The following is a 21,636-nucleotide window of genomic DNA, read 5'->3' as shown; positions in this document are numbered from 1 at the left end:
TCTGCCCTATAGACTGCTGCTTTGCTGCTGTGACTATGTGAGCTCACTTTCAGGGAAATGGCTGCTGAAACAAGCTGTAGCAGCGCTGCCGGCTTTGCACCTGATCAGACACCGTGAGGCTGGTGAAAATGTCTCATTTTGCAAGTTTATATGACGCAAGAGTGGTTATTCGCAGCTTGTAAGCACCTGCCATGTAATGAAATCTACAGCGCTAGGCCGATTTATGTGAGCAGTGACTTTCAACAGTAGTGCTATCAAAGTCATAGAGAACAGCTAACTCTGTCTGATGCCAAACTCTTCTTAATCTACAGCTTTATGCAGTTATACCTATACATCATACTATACAATCAGTCAGAGGGCGATTACTGAGTCTCACACTCCAGACAACCAAGTTTTTGTTAGCTTTATACAAGTACAGATTTCACAGACAATTAAAATAAGCTATCCATCATGATTAACATCAAATACAACCTTTCACCCATTGGCAAGAAAACGGTACACACAATGTTCTTTTGGCATATCTCATGCTTGAACTCAAACGTAGGCGGTGCCAAGTTCACAGGAGCAAATGGTATCATGTGAATTTCTCTTTTACAGACAGATGCTGTAAGGATCTTACCAGCTCATATAATTTAATTACACTTTAACCATCATTACAAATCAGATGCATAGTGTTCTTATTTGCATTTCTCTCCCCCTCCGAGATTATCTGGTCCTCATCGCACAAGGAACTTTGTTGACGAAGTTAAAATCTCAGTACCTGCTTGCGGAAACAGAAGAGCATTGTGTAGATCAGAAGGCTTAGATGTGCTATCAGAGCTCGAGATGCATACCTCTGAAATGGCATAAAATATGTGGTTGCTAATGGCAACCAGTGCACAGGCATATCCTGGCTAATCAGCACTGCCTACGCAGAGTTACAAGAAAGTTCACTTCTGAAACAGTCCCCACCAAAAGTATTGGAATGGCAAAGTCAACTCCTTTGTGTTTGCTATACACTGAAGACAATTGCGTTTGAGGTCAAAAGATGTACATGAGCTTTTATTTCCTAGATATGTTCTAGATTTAGGTGAGCAAAAGTACAGGAACATGTGACTGACAGGTGCTTCTTGTTTTCCAGATGTGTCCTGTTAGACTGATTGGTTAAACAATAAATAGTTCTGAATGTCTACTCTTGGTTTTAACATTGGGTTTTGCCTGGAAAAACTGGATTTGTGTTAGAAAAGATAAACCAACACGAGGAACAGAGAACTGTCTTTAGGAGAAAAGCAAGCCATTTTGAAGCTTGGGGATAGCTTGGACAACAACTTGGAACATCCTGAAAAAAATTAAAAATAAACTGCTGGCGTACTGAGCAGCAGACGAGGAAAACAACAGCAGTTGATGACAGAAACATTGTGAGAGCTGTGAAGAACCCCAAATCATCAGTAAGTGACATCACAAACAATCTCAACAAGGCAGGGGTGAACCAACTGTTCGAAGAAGACTTAGAGAACAGAAATATAGAGGCTATACCACAAGCTGCAAACCACTCATCAGTAGTAAGAATCAGAAGGCGAGGTAACAATTTGTACAGTACAGAGATGAGCCACACAAGTTCTGGAACAAAGTTTTATGGAATGATCAGACCAAGATTAATCTCTACCAAAGTGATGGAAAGGCCAAAGTGAGGAGAAAGAAGGGATCTGCTCATTATCTAAAACATACAAACTGATCTGTGAAGCACGGTGGAGGAAGTGTCATGGCTTCGGGCTTGCACGGCTGCTTTTGGAGTGGGCTCCCTAATGGTTATTGATGATATAACTCATGATGGCAACAGCAGGATGAATTCAGAAGTCTACAAAAACATTCTGTCTGCCAACTTACAGAACAATGCATCCAAACTAGTTGGGAGGAACCTCATCTTACAGCAAGACAATGACCAAAAACACACTGCCAACACAATAAAGGACTTCATTAGGGAGAAAAGGTGGAAGGTTTCTGACTGGCCAAGTCAATCACCAAACCTTAACCCAATTGAGCATGCATAAACTAAGACACAAACTTAAAACTTATTTCGGAATTCAATGACATCAGCAAAGGAAAATCCACATCACCGAGTACTCTTGGTGCACACAGCTGGGGTTCACAGCATTTTCACCCTTGCTCCTCACACCTTGGTGGGGCAGCCCAAAAGAAATGGCTGCCTCAGTGGTAGCGTAGCTCTCAGCTAGCGCCAGCGCCCTTTGTGCTTTCGTCTCCCTTCGCCTCACTGACTGGACAGCTAGGGCTCGCGACAAAGCTCTCAAAGCTACAGCACAGCATGCAGCAACAAAACCATTTCAATTTCGACTTCAAGCGCAGCCACACCATTACTTTGCTTTTTTTTAACACTGATGAGATAAGTGTTGATTACACTCCTACGCACTCTCCTATCCAGGAGGTTTATGGCATTACCTGGAGCTGCCTGGCTCTCCCCCCACTCGCTGCTGATCAGGACGTCTATGATCTTGACGTGGGAGTCCGGGCTGGGCTCGCAGCTGCAGGGAAAAGAAAGGGGGGATAAGGTCCTCTTCACACTTGTACTTGTGTTTGATCTGCACTTCGTTGTACGTCGCTCTGGATAAGAGCGTCTGCTAAATGCCATGTGATGTAATGTAATGTAATGTAATGATAAGACAGATGAGTGTGCGCAGTCCCCCTGGGCTGTTCGGAGCGTGGGTGAGTGCGAGCGGAACGTGACGGAGGGAGCGAGACGTACCCGGAGGCCTGCTGTCTGAAGAGCAGCGGGCTGAAGATCTCGCCCAGGGTGCGGGCGCTCAGCAGGTTTTTGCCCGTGCTCTGGCACACCCTGCTGAAGTGCTTGACGAGGCAGTGGAGGGTGAGCCAGTACTGGGGCGGGACGCTGGCCGAGCCTCCGATCCCCCGCAGCAGCTGGGCGCACTCCTCGGGGTTCTGCACCTCTGCGGGACCCACAAAAGAGCAGAGCGTTTTTGGCGGGGATCTCTCTGTACCCCTCCTCCCCCTTCACTGATAAAACCCCTTCAGTTACGCCTGCACTGACTCAAATCAGTCCAGCTCCGCTTCTGCACACTGCCCGCAAAGTGACAATATGTCTGAGTGAAAGGTATACTGGCAGGTGATTGGTCGGGTACAGATGCAGGAGATAAGTTTCCAAGCTCTTTTTAGTTCCTATTAACCACAGATATCCTGTTTCGGGCCACGTGACTGACTGAGAAGCGAGCGTTTGGGCTTGAGAGGGAAAAGAAAGAAAGGTTTCTTTGACTTCGCGAAAGCCTGAGCACGAACAGCAGATGTTTGGACGTTAAAAACGACAGCCCTTTGAGACTTCTGGTTCCACACGGTTAGGACACAACGTTCGCTGGCAAGCGCAGGGCAGATCAGGTTAATGTTTCTGCGCTGGAGTAATCATTAACCTGTGATATCACTGCACACTTGCTCACTGACCCTATTCTGGCAGAAGCAGAACCAGAACAGATTAACTGATATTCAAAACATATGAAAATGTCCTGCCTGACCGTTTATACATGCAAGCTGTAACACAAACTGAAGTCCTTCTTGATTCTACTGTGGACTGAAATAAAATGCACGCTACAAAACACATTTTAAGAGAGGGCTGGCAGACTGCAGGAAAGGGAACAAGATCTATCTCTGTGCAGCACTTCAAAGAGCAGAAAAAAGGTTTGTGCAAAGAACGGCGTTTGCACACAGCATGCTTCTTTCACTTTCATCTCCAAGCTGTGACCGCCTGCCCTTTACGCTCTTGGCAACAGCGCCCCCTTGTGGGGGCTGATGAATGCTTTCACCATAAAGAACCAGGAGCCCTAATGGCAGATCAAAGGGTCCAGTCATCAGAGTAACACCACAGTAGCTGTGTCAACACTGGCGACTTTGGACGTGGTGGGACTTCAAAGCCTGCATAAAATCGCTTTACCAGGTGACTTTTTAATAACATTATACATGTATATTTTTAAAACGGGGTTTCTTCACCTGGAACTTTCTCCCCTCCTGAAAAAACACTACACCTAGCCCCTTATAGGGTGCATTAGGCACGTGTAGCCCACCTGGTGAAGGTGTGCAGGGTGCTGACGTGTTGGCCTTACCTTGGGCTGCGTTCACCATCTCGCTGTAGATGGAGGTGGGGATGAGCGGGTGGGGCAGGTCCTGCAGGTACCGCCTCAGCCCATCACACAGAGCCTGCAGCTCCACCTGCTCCAGGTCCACAGACGGGGAGTCTGAAACCACAGCCACACGTCCCGGAGCTTAATATAGCGCCTTTACCATAACGGCGTATGGCGGAGCACGTTCTGCTCATGCCGTCGTAAATATACCTGCTGCGCTTGCGTTAACAGAACTCCCCCCCCCCCCCCCCCCAGTAACTGCTTTACTTGAGCCAAGGATGGAAGCTAAGAAGACACTAAACCTCAGGCTTTTCCAGCTCAGGTAGTTCAGGCTAGCATCAGGCCCAGATACAAGAACATTCACACACACGCACACACGCACACACGCACACACCAACACTTACCACTATCAAAGCACTGTCTGACTTCCAGGCCTCCTCCGGCTGTGAATGTCCTGTACAGCGTTGGGCACTCCAAACCTACAAACGGGGAGGAAGGGACATTTTACCTCCCTGACCAGGACCAGGTCACACAGCTTTGTACAGCAGAATTGAACTCTCTAAGATTCAAACACGGCATCCCGTCCCCTCATCCCCCCACGGGCCCCAGCTCCTACCTTTCCTCTCGATGGCCTCCAGCAGCTTGACGAGCATGGGTGGGGCCGCCTCTGGGGGTGCGAACTGCTCCGTCAGGTCCAGCAGCGTGGTGGCGGCTGTGAGAGAGGGAGGGGAGACGGGTCAGACTCCTGGACCTGGGCCTGTGTAAGAACGGTCAGTCTATTCGGGACGACCTGGCGTTCAGACGAGCCCGCTCTGTACCCCGGGCTCGAGGCGCGCCCTGGCCCTCGCTCAGCCGGGCCCTGTGAGCGGTAACCTGGCCGGGCCGGGGCCTCGCGTGCGCTCCGGGGGGAAGGGAGGATCAGAGCGGCACGGCGGGAACATTCCGAGGTTTCCGGGCAGTGGCGGGGCGGCTGCCGGTGGCATGGCATCTGAGGGCCCTGGTAACGGCCCGTTCCTCTGATCCCGCAGCTGCAGGTGTGGACATGAAAGAGCTCGGGCTCTGGCGCATACTTTATTTGGATTTTCGAAAGGGTTATTTTGCTGGGCTTTATTTTTTTATAACCTCCTCAAAGGGCGAACTGTGAAGCCTGCCATTTGGAAAGGGGGAACAGAATTATGAATGGAAGCCCTGTTTAAAAGCATAAGTACTGCCTTCCTGATACTGCACCCAGCCAAGACCAGCGAACAAAATATAATGGCTGCATTTATAATTACCGCTGTATTATTAGTAAAGGGGGGGGGGTGTGAGGGGGCTGGCCTTTCCACATTTTTCAGCCCCTGAATAATTCCTTTTGGGGAGAGCCATCTTGCACATTAATCTGATTAGTTAGCGAGAGCACAGAACGTTGGCTGAGACGCTGCCTAGTCCTTCTCACAGCGTCCTACGCTCTTCTTCATTAGTGTAATGTCCATACATTTTCGACGATGCATGTCTATTTGTGAACATGGTGAACAGGTTGGGCAGCATGCTGAGGACGTCTGAAAGGGTGGGGGGGGGGGGTACATATCTCAGGTTTTCCACAGTCGCAGACGTTCCTTCTCGGTCACCCATGACAGCCGAAGCCAATGTTTCAAAGGGGAAAATCGTTTGCTGGAAAGTATTGGGAGTGAAATTGGAAGGGTGTCCAAGATTGGGGCTGAAAGCGGACCCCGGGGTGGGTGGAGGGGATGCCATACCGGTGGAAGTTTACCCTTTAGCACAGAGACATCCTACACTGCTGTCTGACTGCCACAGCCTGTCCCCTAGTTCTGAGAAACACCAGTCGCAACTTGGAACTCATCAAGTACATTCACCTTTACGCAGCTCAGAGGGACCAAAAGACAGCAGGGAGCTGCTGTTAAAAACAAAGGGAGAATACAGTCGCTGGCAGAAAAGCCTGCTGTAGGAACGAGCACGGCCTCCCGGCTTTGCGGATACCTTCAATTTAAGTGCCACGGAACAGGCCGCCACCTAATCAGGTTCAGATCTCCTCCAACCGCTTTTGCATTCTTCCCTAGTAACACACGGCAACCCAACTCCCCTCCCCTGCGAAGCAACAGCCCATAGGGCTGTTAAAAATCTCACGTTGCACACACAGCTGGAGGAACCGGGTCTTTGTAGTCTGCTGTGAGCTGGGAGGAGCCGTCGTGCTCTGCATATCTGGTGCACTCGATATATCGCAGTACCTTTAAAAAGAGCCGGGTTCCAGGAGCCGGGCGTTTATTTACGTGGGCCAGCGCTTGCCTGACTGACACACAGTGGAGTGGGGTTCAGTTGCTTCCCAGTAGCTCAGGAGACCCGATAGTTCTGGCACCGGCGGGCCTGGATTGAATGACGCTCAGAAGAAAAAAAAATAAAAAATGGCAGAAATGTTTTGGCCGATCGGGTAACCGTTTCCTTGAAACGTCGTGCCACTGGTCGGATCGGGTGGACAAAGGGAGGATTCCTGTCACGGCCCGGGCATCGTTAACCCCAGAGGCTCACGGGCGCCTCCCGGTCACTGTGCCCGGGACCGTCTCCGCCCCCCCCCCCGCCCTCCTGTAGCCACCGCTCTGACAGGAATATCTGCTGAGTCTGGCCCAGTTACAGTGAAGCTTGCTGCAGTCAGAAACCACAGTGAGCACGGCCGTTCACTTACGTCTGGGTTCTCAAGACTCATATGCCTGCACGTCCTATCCTGTTCACGCAGAGCTCAAAATCACATCAATTATTTTACTGTAGTAAAGGTGTTCTGTAAACAGTAGCCTATCAGAAGTGTTCATTTTATCAGGTGTTAATTGGGTAAGTATTCCTTCAGTCTCCACCTCCCGTCAGATGTGCTTCCAATGAACTGCAATATGGTGCAGACTTTGGGTGAGCCACTCCAAAAATACGTGTCTGGCCAACAAGTTTAAATTCGGACAAGTACATTGTTTTCAAGTCAGGGTGCGTTTTCAGGGAAGAAATATCACCCCTCTCTCATCTCCATAAGAAACGAGCAAACCACTAAGTGGAGCAGAACGGGATCAGAGCCGCTTCAGCTGTGGCTGTGCCGTCGTGTGGCTCCACTCCCGCCCCCTCCCAGTAAGAATGCACTGGAGAACAGAGGGGGGGCCCCCACAGGGCACGTCTGAGCATGCCGGCCCCTGCCCCTTGAAGTTGGCCGGCGCTCTCCGTGCCGTGCCGCTAAGAGTGGGGCCTCCACGCCCGCGCTGGTCAGACCCTCCGCCTGAACCGGCTGAACTTCAGACTGTGGCCGGGGCACGGGCCACGCTAAAGATAGGGCCAGCCAAGTAAAAATAGGAGCCACCTCTCCTAACCTTCATTTACCAAGACCGCTACATGTCTAAGAGCTTGTTCTGAGGGGGGGGGGGGGGGGGGGGAGGGGTTTGAGAAAGTGTTTTCTGTGTGCTCGATAACCCAGAACGCTCGACACCCTCCCTCCTTCTTTCAGAACAAGATCCTGCAAGAGCAAACGAAGCAGAAACAAAACAGAATCGCGCACGCTAGCCTCAGAGCTCCCGCTGTAGGGCATGAGGGCTGTTAAACCTTTAGTCAAATAAAAGTCACACATCGACTGCTGGCTGTAGCCCGTCAAAGTGCTGCCGATAAGCAGACTGCCGGGCCAGGCATTAGACAGTGCCAGCGTTCCCCAGAAAGGCAGTCTGGTTCGAGTGTCTTGTCAAAGGCAGAAGTTTGCCATGTTAAAATGGAGTTTGAGCTGCTTTTGCAGTGGTGAAGAGAGACTGTCGCCCTCTGTTGGCCGAATGGTGCATAGCATCAATGCCTTCCAACACGGTGAACTCCCCACGATATTTCAGCACAGTTGCCATGGTGTCATATTTATTGTGGTGGTGTGGGGTGGAAGTATGAAACAGAGTATCCTCCACAGTGCACCCTGAACAAGATGGACAAATATCATAACCTTACATAACCTATTGTCATACATGATGTCCTCACATAGATAGTAGCCATTTCATAATATTGGGTTTCTGTAAAGAACAGCCTTATTTGCAGCCTGTGGCTAAGATACATGACTGGGACCTGGAAGGTTGGTGGTTCAAGCCCCAGTGTAGCCATGATAAGATCTGGAAAACTGTTAGGTCCTTAAGCGAGGCCCTTCCCCCCCCCCCTTTAACAGCAAAATGTTAGTTCACCTTCTATATGAGGGAGGCAAAAAGATGAATGTGGAAATGTGAAATGTGGAATGTGAAAGCAGCAAATCTGCCTTTATATGCTGGTCACACCCAAGAGAAGGAAGCGGTATAGAAATCCGGGTGTGAAATTATAGTGTGCTGCCCGTGTGTGTGTGTGTGTGTGTGTAGGCGTGTGTGTGTGTGTGTCATGGTGCTGGCGCGTGTGTGTGTGTGTGTGTGTAATGGTGCAGGCGTGTGTGTGTGTGTGTGTGTGTCATGGTGCTGGCGCGTGTGTGTGTGTGTTAGTGTGTGTGATGGTGCTGGCGTGTGTGTGTGTGTCATGGTGCTGGCGCGTGTGTGTGTGTGTTAGTGCTGGCGTGTGTGTGTGTGTGTGTGAGATGGTGCTGGCGTTTGTGTGTGTGTGTGTGTGTGTGTGTGTGATGGTGCTGGCGTGTGTGTGTGTGTGTGTGTTTGAGATGGTGTACCGCGTGCAGTTCAGTGGAGGGTCAGTAGTCATTTCCATCCATACAGATGAGTATTAGCATGAGCCACATTAGCATGAGCCACACTGGGGTTTTCCCCCCTCCTCCTTTTCTGCTTACTGCACAAACAAGCCCCTGGACGTCTGAACAGTGCCTGCTTCAGAGATGTCCTCAATTTTTAATGAGTGTGGGCCCAGAGGAGCGCTTAAAAACATGTACTGTAGAGAGAGGCTAAGAAACAACCCCTGCTCCGCTACATTACCACCGTCCTGTGATTAGGCGACGGTAATCTCGTGATTACGGCTAATGGCCACCGGGGGCTGTGGGGGGGGAAATGTGTGCGTTAATGGGTGTGTATCGGCGTTGTGCAACTGCTGGGTGCTCCATGATGCCTCCTGCACAGCGTTGTGCACTCACAGGCTCTGTGCTGCAGATCCGTTTCGCTGTGGTTAATTACTGTGTCCGCTGTGCCCGTAGAGCGGAGAGCCTCGCACGCGGCGCGTAATGTCCAGCTCGCGCGCGGGTCCGAGCGGTTATCCGCCCCGCGGGGAAATCGATTCCCGATCCATTCGCCGTTCCGCTCTGGACAACAAATGACTCTATTTAGATAATTAGGGCGGGAGGCCCTTCAGCGGCGCCTGAAGTCGGCCAAGTCCCTCCGCCCGGTCACATGGGCCCGGATCGATCCAGCGTTCTCGAGCAAGACAAAGAACGGAATGAAGAGAAAAAGAAGGAAAAAAGAATGAGGGAAGAAAAAAAAAGAAGAAAAAAAAAGGAGCGCAAGAGAGACTGCCAGAACCTTCCGGACCACCGGATCGAAAGAGGAACTGCGCAGGCCCATCTGCGATTACGCAAGCGAGCTTCACCTTCAATATGCCGGCTTATGGCCCGCATAAAATCCCTTTTTCCTTTTTCTTCATTTTCCCTCTGCAGCTCTCGGTTTTCCAGCGCATATCTGAAATGTCTTTTCCTGCAACATGTTGCTAATCCACTGGGCAGACATGCTTTGCCTCCAGTAAGAAGATTTGCCAATTTAAACTTTAGTCTCTTGAGGCGATCAGTAATGAAACGCACATGTGTGCGCTCTCACGCACGCAAGCTAATAAAAAAAACGCCAATTACTGGAATAGACGGAGCTGCTATATTTTCTTACTTTTTCTCTTTTCAGGGGAGCTTAAGAAGAGACTCCATACAACGTGTAAATATTTCCTTATATTTCTTTTGTTGCCTCCAATAAGAAAAAGGGGTCTATCACACTTCAAATAGCAGCTAGTGTAAACATGCACAGCTGTCAGCTCCTTATGGATTTAAGTGCAGAGAGAAACCGTTCTTATACACACACAGTGATGCAGTGTACTCAGGCTTGTAGAGAGAAACCGGTCTTATACACACACAGTGATGCAGTGTACTCAGGCTTGTAGAGAGAAACCGGTCTTATACACACACTGTGATGCAGTGTACTCAGGCTTGTAGAGAGAAACCGGTCTTGTACACACACAGTGATGCAGTGTACTCAGGCTTTTAGAGAGAAACCGGTCTTGTACACACACACACACACACACACACACACAGTGTGATGCAGTGTACTCAGGCTTGTAGAGAGAAACCGGTCTTATACACACACAGTGATGTAGTGTACTCAGGCTTGTAGAGAGAAACCGGTCTTATACACACACAGTGATGTAGTGTGCGTGTGTGCTTTTACACTGGCTGCTTCCTAATTAGAGGGGTCCACATGTCATACGGGAGTGGTAATGAGTAACCCGGACTTGCCCTCTTGCTCATTATAAATGAATGGGGAGCGCACGTCTTTAAGTCTCCAAACCACCTCCGTTCAAAGCCTTTCCCCGTATGTGACGCAGGAGTTAATCACAGGAGGGGACGCGCCGAGGCCACCGCAGGGCGGGGCCGGTCCGCCGGTGGGTCCAGGGTGACTGTCAGCTGCGCTCCTGCGAGGGGGTTTGCGGGTTTGAATCCCGGAAAAGATGCTGTGGCTGTGCCCCTGGGGGGGGGGGGGGGGGGCGATAGGCTGGGGCTGCTCGAGTAATCTGGCAGTGTAAATGGGTGATGGATGTAGTCTTGGATCCGGCAGTCTCTTAAGCAAATAAACAAGGCAATGCATTCACTGCTGCGCTAATTAAACACATTAATCAGCGAAACACTCCATAAGCAGCAAGGTTTTCTACTCATTATTACCATTTTTATCATTTCAAAAGTAACGAATCCAACACACAGCAATACACTTTTGTCAGTCGCTTGTGTTAAAGGCATCTGCTAAATAAATAAATTGTAAATAGTACACTGAACCCAGTGTGTAGTTCCTCCACAAGTAAACAGGGGTGCAAACCCCCACAATGAACCCTGAATGAACTGCAAGCCTCGTCAGCAAAGTACAGCAGTTCTGGTTGCAGTTTCTGAACTGCAGCCTAGCCTAATATGAAGAAAGAGAGACCTCTGATGAGGAACCACAGGCCTGGTATTCCAAATTAAATTAGATTTGCAGAGGCATGCTATTCACATTTGGCTATTGTTGACATACTGCTAAAATGACAAACACTGCACTGGAACAAGTGTTTTCTGTACTGCCGTTGAGAGCATTGTCCTCAAAAGGTGCATTAAAACTGCAACACTGCAATGGTTGCATTTCCTTTCAATGCCATTTCCTCTGCTCAAAAATACAACATAGGAAATAAGCAAGAAGAGAACTTGAAAAGGGCCTTGCAGGCACACTGCACAGTCATTTCCCGTATGAAAGGAAAATCTCACAGAACTGGACTGTGTCAAATCATGAATCGGATCTAATTTGCGGTCTGTGATCTCTTTGCCAGAAAGTGCCCTGCCTTCTTGTACTGCGCGCTCCGCCCTCCCCCCTTCCATCTTGACCCAACGCAGGGGTGGGAGACGGCCAGGGCCTCGTGTGAAGAGCGACTCCTGCGGCTGCCTCCTTCACACTCCCGCTTCCAGCAATCTGACATTCATTTTCGCCAATCGCACATTCCAAAATGGCTTTGAAATGTGCGCGGCTGCGGTGGACTGTGCCTCCTTTCCAGACAGAATGAAGTTGAAGGCGATGGGGCCCCTAACGTGGGGGGGGGGGGGGGGGGGGCCCTCTGCGATCCGGCAGGGGCCCGGCTCTGCTGACCTCATTTTCCGCATGGGCTTGGGAGCCGCGGCGGAGGACGGCATAAAGCCACCATTCATGTGGCACTCAGAAAGGCTATTTATTGTTCAGCCGCATTGTGCCCCCAAGTTAACGCCATCAGCACTAAGTACAACGATTGTACCGATTCATCACAATGCTGAATCAGTCCACTTAGCACAACCACCCCACCCATCCACAACAGTCTGTGCCAAGCACCTAAAACCACTGCCACTAAAACTGCAGCCCACACCAACCAAAACCGCTGCTTTCAGACAAGCTCCTACTTTCTACAGGCTCAACACATTTATTTTTTCTTTTATTACACTTCCTTTCCTGTTACTGAGGGCACTCTTCTTCCAGCATACTGCTAAAACCAGATCCGAACATGAAGCCCCCAGCTGCCTGAAGCAGGCATTCTTTGGGAAGCCAGGCAACCAGTCCGCTTCAGAAAACTGCTCAATGCAGCAGATGTTAGCCTGAGCTGAAGAGGCCCAGGAAGAGAGGACATTCTCAAACTCTAGCTATGCAACATGTTCTCTCTCGCTCTCACTTCATGTCGTTTATTCAGTGTCATATTCAGTGTCATATTAAGTGTTCCAGTTTTGCCAGCGAAGATAAAAATAACACTACAGCTCGACTTGAAAAGTAGGCTATTTAGAAGGTTGAATAGAAATTTTATAAAACCTGAAAGTCAACTGGTGTTAAAATCGACACGGTTGCAATTTCAAGCCCTGTTGTAACCTTTGTCCCTAGTTTGGGGATTTATTGCCAGAGAATGAGGAGGCATCTTTTAGTCAAGCATGCCATAAGAAGGAAATGCAAAACTAAACTGCCAGGCTTCAACCTTCCACATTGACCAAAACTGGAGAAAGAACAGGTCGAAAGAGGAACTTGCTGTACATGTACAAGCATCAGCAGGGTGGCGATCAAAAAAATGATAATAATGTTCCTGTAATGCGTGCCAGCACACAAAGGAGGAATTAAAAATAACTTTGATGGAAGAAGATTAAATCTCCTTGCACAAGCCACAGCATGTAGACTAGTCCTTCTAAGAAACTTAAGCAGTTGTAGAAAATAAAAATGTGACTATGATTAATGTCTGACACTTATTTTTAAACCACCCATCACGTTGAAGAACATTGGCTCAGAAAGTAGCATTTGGGGTTGTGTGCCTTGAACACAATCAACCAACTGAATGGTTAATGATTAAAGGATTGAGGTCATAACGTAGATCATGCCGTGTGTATTAGCACACTGACATATACACATACATAGTGTGTGTGCATATAGCACAGACCGCATTACATCTGAAAACACTTCTTGCACTGGACAGAAAGTATTACTGAGGGTATTTCGTTACCTGCAGTTCATTTACAATAGAAGATAAAGTAAACACGCGGCAGCTTAAAGCGAGCTTAGCGTGAAGCAGGAGGCGAGAGCGGCCGTGTGTTTGTGCAAATCCGCTGGAGCGCAGGAGGTTTCATAACCCGCGCAGAGCTCAAAGTGCACACTGAAAGTGTACCGTTAGCAAAGCTAATGGCTTACGCTCCCGTGTTTCCATTCAACAGCAGATTACAATGCGCGCCAGTGTCAACAAAGCCCCGGCTGCGCTGCGTACAGAGGCCTCTCCCGCGGCCCGTGGGCTCGCACGGCCAGCGCTAACGGAGGACTGCACCCGAGCGTGCGTCTCCTCCACCCTGCCCGTGCTTCGAGGCCTTCAGCGCCCAACTGACGGCAGGCTCTCCGTGTCCCTTGGCACGTTAGCGTTTGCCACATAGTTTGCCTTTAAACAAAAAATGGACAATGGCTCTACTGTAGTGATGCACAGCCGTTTAAAGCGGCGGCTCTCATTGCTGTCGGAGGTCTGAGTTTCGCAGTCGCTCTCCAGTGCGGACGGCCTTGGTGCGGACACGTGGCGATGTGGAGGGCGCGGCGCCCAGGCGGGGTGCAGGTGGGCCAGGGCGAGAGGCCCCGGCGCTGAACGGAGCGCCGTTTAAAAGCCTGGGAGCTGAAAAACGAGCAGGAATTCCTCCCGGCTCTCTCCACATCTGCTGCTCTGAAGTCAAACCCCTGTGGCTCAGAGGGCCCCCGTGCCCCCCCCCCCCCAAACCTCCCATACCCCCCCCCCCCTTCTGCTCTCATACCCCCCTCCCAAACCTCCCATACCCCCCCTCCCAAATGTCCAATACCCCCCCCCTCCCAAACCTCCCATACCCCCCCTCCCAAACCTCCCATACCCCCCCTCCCAAACCTCCCATACCCCCCCTCCCAAACCTCCCATAACCCCCCCCAAACCTCCCATAACCCCCCCCCAAACCTCCCATACCCCCCCCTTCTGCTCTCATACCCCCCCTCCCAAACCCCCCCACCCAAACCTCCCCCTTCTCTCCTCCACCCAGAGGCAGTCCCAGGAACATTATTAAAATATTAAAAAATACTTCAGAAGGGGGGGAGGGGGAGAGAGAGAGAGAGAGAGAGTCAGAGAAAGAAAGACAGTGCAAGGCAGAGCATGAGAGAGTAAGGGAGAGAGGGCTAGAGGGGGAAAGAGCAAAAGAGGGAGGGAGAGATCTGCCAGATCCTTCATTGGCTGCTGCAATAAATCACACAGGCCAAGGCTCTGAAGCAACAAGGCTCCCAGCTCCCAGCTCCACCCCCCTCCACCCCCGCCAGCGGGCCTGCAGCCTCTCTCCAGAGGGAACACAGGCCCTTTTCTTCTCCCGGCAGAGCCTCTCACCGCCTCTGCGCCTGCGCCTGCTCCTGCTCGCCCCTGCCAAAGCCCCATCCCGATTCTGGGAATTTAACAATTACACCGCCAAAGAGCCGGCAGGGAAATCAAGTGATCCGAGCTGTTCAGCCAGGAGACGTTTCCCAGAACTTTTCTGCACCTCACCCCTGAAAACCTGTTGATGGGTTCTACAATACCCGTCCAGACAATTTAAAATCAATTGCCATTTGTCGGACGTGGTGCGTGTTTTTGTTTTTTGCTCCCAATACATTGGCTTTACATGATCTCCAGGTCCAGAACAAAGGGTGGCTTTCTTGGAAACCATACCATTAACAGCTTGGCATGTCCCAAAGCCTAAACAGTGGTGGTGGTTTGGACTTTTTGCCCGTTGAGAGCGTGAATGAGAGCTGCTCGTAGTTTTATTATTTTTAATTTATATATCCAACATCCACCATCAGGTCCCATGTTGAGCGCAACCCATAGCTGCACAACCAGCAACAACCAACGACTGTCTCAACAAATTAGTACACTGCTCGTTACATTTCAACTACAGTTGGGAATGTGCAGTTCCAATATCTAAAAAAGAAATACATACAAATCACTGACAGGATTCATGCCCCTTCAGCTCATCCACAACTGTTTAACATACAGATAAATAACATTTCCAATACTTGACAGTACAGTGAATTTAACTAAAGTGCATAGACCTAGATCAAATGCTACAGGGCAGCATAAAGAAAGCATTAGAGTGGGGGTAGGGAATTCCCAGCAAGGCAAGAATAATCTCCCTATTAATGTCCCGAGGCCTACTCAGTTCAGTTTTAGCCCCTTTACGTCACATGTAGATTAGTCGGCATAAAATATCATGACGGATGCAAAATCCTTTGTGTCTGAGAAGAAGAGGAATTTTATCTGCTTTTTATGCGGCTGGGACAAAGAGGAACAGTAGACCTTGTGTAATGTCAGGCTGGTGCCGGGTGCTCTCGGACCACAATGCACCATGCCCTGGAACCGGGCCAGCTGCATTGTCCTCTGGGCCTGGTTAGCATTCAGCATGGGCCGGAGTAGGCTACCACTAGCAAAGGCTGCAGTTATGGAGCATGGGTTCTTTACTCTTTCGTGAGCCCAGAGAAAACACAGCCAGGTAACGCTAAATTGTGAAAACTCAACACAAACTGCTTTTTTGTTACTTTTCATGGAAGACGTGGGAAACACCACTGTGTGGCTCTTAAGTTGTGTTCAGTGATGTCAATGCAACTAGAACAATTCTCCCTATTCTTCTTTCTTAATCACATGACAATTTCCTTGACAACAAAATTCTCTGCATATTGGAGGACAAATGGCCGTTGGAACTAGCAGAAACCTGTTTATATTGGCATCAAGCTATTCCTGGAATAGATGCCTTCAATTTAGAAATGATAAAAGAAGACACTGGAGGGTGAAGCCAAAGAAAAATATTAAAAAGATCTTGTTGACAATGGATGTCAGATGTTGACGAATGTCCCAGTATATCGAAACGCGAGAGCTCACTGTCCCCATCCGGCCAGTGCCTAATTATTATGCATAATCTGCACTCAATAAACGTAGCTGAGGTTTGAGAAATAGATAGGAAGATAGATAGCCAAATGTCTTCAAAGAAGCATCCAGAGGCCGACGGTAAAGGACACGTTTACTCTTGAGGACACCAGCACATACAGTAGGTGCTGTTTTACACACCTCAAAAACAACATGTAGCCAACGAATAATGTAGCTTAAGAAATAAATACTTTAGTCTCTCAGTACAAACGCTGACATATCAGTCATGGAAACTTGTTGGAAGTTAATTTCACTATGCAGAAGATGATTTCTACTCCAAGTTCTTCTCCTTATTCTGCAGATGATTTGAAGAGCTATAAAAGTCTCCAAGCTTACAACCACTTTCACATACCGGTGAAAAATGTAAACAGCAATATTGCTACAGTTGCTGTAAAGGTAAGCACAATCATGCATTTTTTCATTTTGCAATTGGCTAGCTATGAGCGTGCAAAAAATAATGATCAGTCCTTGTAACGTTAGCTAGCTAAGATTTCTATAAATCTAGGACTCAATTTTCTAGTCCAAACAAACATGTCAACATTTTAAATGAAGTCATTGATCAGTTTTTCCAAACAGTTTTACATGGTATTTATATTTACTGTAGCTGGTTTCAAACACTTTGGGGGGGAAAAAACTGTTGCTGCCCTCCAACAGATGAGTCACATGATCTGTGATGTGTATTAAGAACGAATACCCCGATTAGAACACTGCACAAGAACTCATTTTCGGGTAATAATAAAATTGAAAGTGGAATAAAAGTGCTTTTCAAGGATTCACCGAATATATAAAGCATACTTTATCATCCACAGACAAAAAAGCCTGCAAAACTGTTCATGAAAAGAAAACTCCACTGTCGCTTCCCTTATTGCATTCCAAATTACTGAAATGTGATCCCCAGTTCCCTAGTTTCATGGCAACCGGGTGGGTGTGAGAGTGAACAGGAAGTTGACTGATGATTTAGTTAGCGACCCACCAGCACAGACATTTCTGTGGCCATAGTCTTTGAAGATGTAGAACCAATTGAAAGACATTTTTGAACAGCAGCATCTGCCAAAATAAACAATACCAGGTGGAACAAAACCAGTAAAGCTGTAGAACCCATAGAGATGATGTGTGACTGTGACCACTTTTTGTTAGGCACCTTATAAAACACAATTCTAGGAATTTTGAAAAAATATAGGGAATACAGGGAATATAGCATTTTCCTGAATTTGGCATACTGAAATTCAATAAATCTAGACTAGAATTATTACACAAATCCAGCTCGATAAAGGATGGACCATGCTACATTTCACCTAGCTGCACTATTGTAAACATCTTCAAAGTGCCACCATTCACAGTATCAAGCAGCTACTATCCATTTTTTTTCCATGGTGGAGCCACTTCATGCCAACTGTAACTCCACCATAGGTTGATTCAAAAGTGGTTAAAAAAGTGGTCAAAAGTGCAGAAACAATTATTAAAATGGGCATTGCATAAATAAAGTTTGTGACATAGCATAAGCTTAGACTTATACTTAAGTTAACAGGAATTGCATATTGTGCATCTGTACTTACTTGAACTTTTACATTATATTTTATATATGCTTTATAAATTCCAATTCAAATGGGATTCAAATGAATAACTAAATTGCTATTATAAAAATGAATACCACGGAACGACTTAATCCTGCAGTCTAAAGGTCACAAAACCTGAATCAATAAGTGAAAGAGTATTTCACACCTCTATTGTATTACTGCATCCACCAGAAACATTAATTTGAGGGGACGAGGGTGAAATGAAACGTTTCTTTGAAATGTAATTAATTATATTAAAATGAGAATTGGCTGTGGTCCATTTATGTGACTCTAGGTAGAGGTAAACAGCAGTAAAGCAAAGGACATATTGGTTTTAAAGCACGCCTTTCTGGTTATTAAATTATCTGAAACTGGCAATGCTGCCAAGAAAAAGCCATTTGGTTACGACAAAGTTCTCATTTATGGGTAACCCCCAATCTTGGTCATATGAACATGAGACATTCTGCCACTGCAGTGGTGAAACAGATCCTTAACATCACAATCATAAAGTTTCAAATACAGTACACCCTCCACAGCACGAATATCATGGTTGTTAATACAAGAGCTTGTTGCGCAAAATCTATTAACAAGAGAAGTCGGCCAACTGGTTATGAATAATTTGATGCAAATTGTGAAGCTACAACCACAGGATTTGTGGTTGATTCTTCAGCAGCACAAGAGTGAATAACGTCCATTTGAGCAAGATATTACAATAGTGAAACCATCATAACGTAGCTGCTTGATGCTCTGGATGGAAAGGTTATTAAAAGGTTTGAAATGCAGGCAGACCGTTTAATTTAAACAACAAATAACAAAAATATAGGCAGCTGAAAGTTGCCTTCACAGTGATACAGGCCGCTCGCCATCGACTCACCTTGCTCTGTGTCCGAGTCAGCTTTTGAGGCGCCAGGAGCAATAGGCAGGGGTCTTGGCGGCCGTGGTTTTGGTGTTGGGGGCGATATTTTCTTCTTCCCAATGAACTCAACGTAGGTTCCAGGGAAGTCACCCTTCTCTTGTGTGGTTTCATTGAAGCCAGGCAGCCAGCCTATGTCCTCAGGCTTCTCCTCAAACCCATCACTGTACCCCAGTGCCAGTAGTGCCCCCTTGCTCACGACCAGTATGTCGCCAATGTGCAAATCAATGTCCTCTTCCCTCTCCTTCTTGTAGTCATAAAGCGCTCTGTACTGGTATCCCTCTGCACTCATCTTGTTGGCTTTGCGTTAGTGATAAATATTCCAGAAGTACCACAATGATAAACGTGTCCAGCACTGATCATTTACTGAGCCAAATCCCTCCCCCCCCCAAACAAACCCTGTTACACAGATATGATTTCAAATACTCTTGTTCACACACATACACACAAAAATACCTCCACATGCAAATCTTTTTTTGTATGTTTTCATAGAAAAACTGAAAGTCCTCCTGCTCGCTCTCTGCAGACTTTTTTGGCAGATTGTGGTCACTTCATCAGTTGATGTAGGTTGGAGTAAAAGTTCTGCAATGGGTTGCACCTTTATGGTGCTGCTGATAAATTTTTCCCATCTGTCTAGAGCCAGCTATGGTAGTCTGGAGAACTCATCCCTGACCTGGAAAAAAACAGAAGCAATTTACTACACATTGCATACGTGAGACAGCTTACCAGGGGTGACAGTATTGCTTCAGGGTGTACAGGTGTAGGTTACTGCGTGTGACCATGCGGTTACATGTTTGCATAACCCCGCTTGGTAAATATACAGCCATATGGGTCATATGTAAAAGCATACATGTTACTCTGGTAAGCAAATAACACTCCATTGTCCCTTTTCTACAGGCCCCATTTCTGAGAAGTAAATTGCATGCAAAGGATCAGTAACATAATGTACGATTGGATGCCTCCCCTACCTTTATTGAGTCTTATCCAAAAATAAATAAATAGAATTCGGGGAACTCCAGAAATTATTTTTGTACCAGCAGCATAATTGATAGCTAGCTACCGTCCGTAATGCTGACCACTGAAGTTTGCAGCGCACATTTTTTCAAATTTGCCGAGAATCTCTGAAATCACTTTTACTGAGACAAATAAGCTGCCTGCTGCTGTCATTTATATACCTAGCATGAATCAGAAAAATCTATACTTCAAATTAATAATTTGCAATTATGATGCGATACACAACAGTATGGTAATTATAAAGTAATTATTGGTTAATAACATTAACCAATAAGTCGCTAAAAGTTGTCATGTAGCTAGTTAACACTGATCCATTTAACGTTAAGCTAAGTTAACCTAACGTTAAGTTAGTAAAGTTAAATCTAGCTAGCTATACAGCTAACCAGCATCAACAATCCAACAGCAGGAAAGTATGCTAACTTTTGATAGCGCTATCACCAGACTCGCTAACCTGCCAAATCCACAATAAATCTAACGTTACGCAAAATCTAGCACAATTCTTGCAACTTCATGTTAATATTGATTTATGTTAGACTATACGAGCTATATATAGATTTCTAATAATCCAACTTAAATCTGCAACCCGTTGAGGGCTGGTAGTCAGTTAGCTAGCTAACAAAAACTTGCCAACTGCACGGAAGCTTTAGCTAGCTAACGAGTGGCCTTAGCCAAGTTAACGATGTCGTCGTATGAATGAGTGCTTGCATCAGACAGCAAGTTACATCACGTAAATTAGCTAGCTGGCACGTTTCATGAGTTAACATTAGCTAGCAGCAACATTCATGTAAAAAAAGCATTAACGTTAAGTTCCAGCGGCTGGCTAGTTAGCTAGCATGGAATCTGACAGACAAAATGTGCTTATTGTGCCCCTCTATATATCAAGCTGACTAACGTCAATAGCCTATATGTAGCTAGTAAGAAATTACTAGCTAACGTTAGAATAAAACGTTATATCTTAGGCTAACAGTTATCCTGCTATCTGCTTGCTTTCAATCTCGCCAGTCTAGCTAGTTAGCAAACTTAACTACAACTTTATGGATGTGAAGCATGATTTAACATGCAAGTTGGCTAGACTAAGGTATTCCTTAAAGTAACACTAGACAAGCAAGACTAGCGAGTTGGCTATTAAGTATTATAGCGAGCTACCATTTAACTTACAGTACATTAACGTTAGTTCTAACGTTAGGACAGTATCAGTGATCAACCGAAGTCTAACTTAACATTACCGTTAACAAACGTCAGCTAACGTTAACTTGCAGCATATTAGCACAAGAAATAGTAGCATAAGGTTAATCAATTATCTCATGTTAGGTTAGATTAAAATAGACTTTTTATATATATATGCTACATTTATTAACTAGCTAGGTATGTCCAGCTGCGGCAGAAACACAGAAACCACATTGCAACTCACTTGTACGAAAGGGGCCCGAGAACGGAATGTTCCTTCCTTCCCGTAAAATGATCCCGGTTGTAAGCTAGCCACACTTAAAACAGACAAATCAAATATGCGACGGTGGCAATTCAAATGCCGATCGGCAAGTCTTCAAGGTAACTTCTAACCCGAGAGGATTTAGGTCATTTCTTAAAGAAAAAAAAAGTAAGTTTCTGCTTCGAACGCTCTTCGATACTCCTCGTATAGCCACTATCTTCAGCGACACTCCGCTCGGGCGAGCCTGTCTGCAGAGAAACCCAAGTCTCAACTCCCCCCTGCACACGCACTAGTACAGAGCCACGTCAATCAAATTGCGTCAACTCCCACCTCAAGGTACGTCCGCCACGGCTTCATCACAAAACTCCGCCCTCCCCATGTCGACTTGTCAGGCGACTCACCGTGACTGGTCATAGCTACTAACTGGACTGTTCGCTTGCACGCAAGCATGTGGAACGCTCGAAAGAGTTATATAACACTTGCATGTAGACTGCTATATTCTGCGTGCGGAATGCTGTCGTGTTC

At 47.1% G+C, this 21,636-nt stretch overlaps 1 protein-coding gene across 1 annotated transcript in view; it reads right to left on the bottom strand.

Annotated features, from left to right (window-relative positions):
- pik3r1 (phosphoinositide-3-kinase, regulatory subunit 1 (alpha)) overlaps nt 1–21,382 on the bottom strand; it is a 32,292-nt gene extending 10,910 nt beyond the window's left edge. Inside the window, exons 1-7 of the mRNA XM_061262283.1 lie at nt 21,094–21,382; nt 18,630–19,341; nt 4,738–4,833; nt 4,526–4,600; nt 4,104–4,235; nt 2,741–2,942; nt 2,437–2,519 (exon numbers count right to left, since the gene is read on the bottom strand). Of these exons, the coding sequence (XP_061118267.1) occupies nt 2,437–2,519; nt 2,741–2,942; nt 4,104–4,235; nt 4,526–4,600; nt 4,738–4,833; nt 18,630–18,960 (919 nt within the window). The 5' untranslated portion in view covers nt 18,961–19,341; nt 21,094–21,382. The remainder of the gene's footprint in view (nt 1–2,436; nt 2,520–2,740; nt 2,943–4,103; nt 4,236–4,525; nt 4,601–4,737; nt 4,834–18,629; nt 19,342–21,093) is intronic.
- Between the last annotated feature and the right edge of the window lie 254 nt (nt 21,383–21,636).

Source organism: Conger conger, chromosome 12, assembly GCF_963514075.1.
Source record: "Conger conger chromosome 12, fConCon1.1, whole genome shotgun sequence".
Lineage (NCBI taxonomy): Eukaryota > Metazoa > Chordata > Actinopteri > Anguilliformes > Congridae > Conger > Conger conger.
Note: the sequence above shows the minus strand (reverse complement) of the source record. Positions and strands in the feature narration are given on the sequence as shown.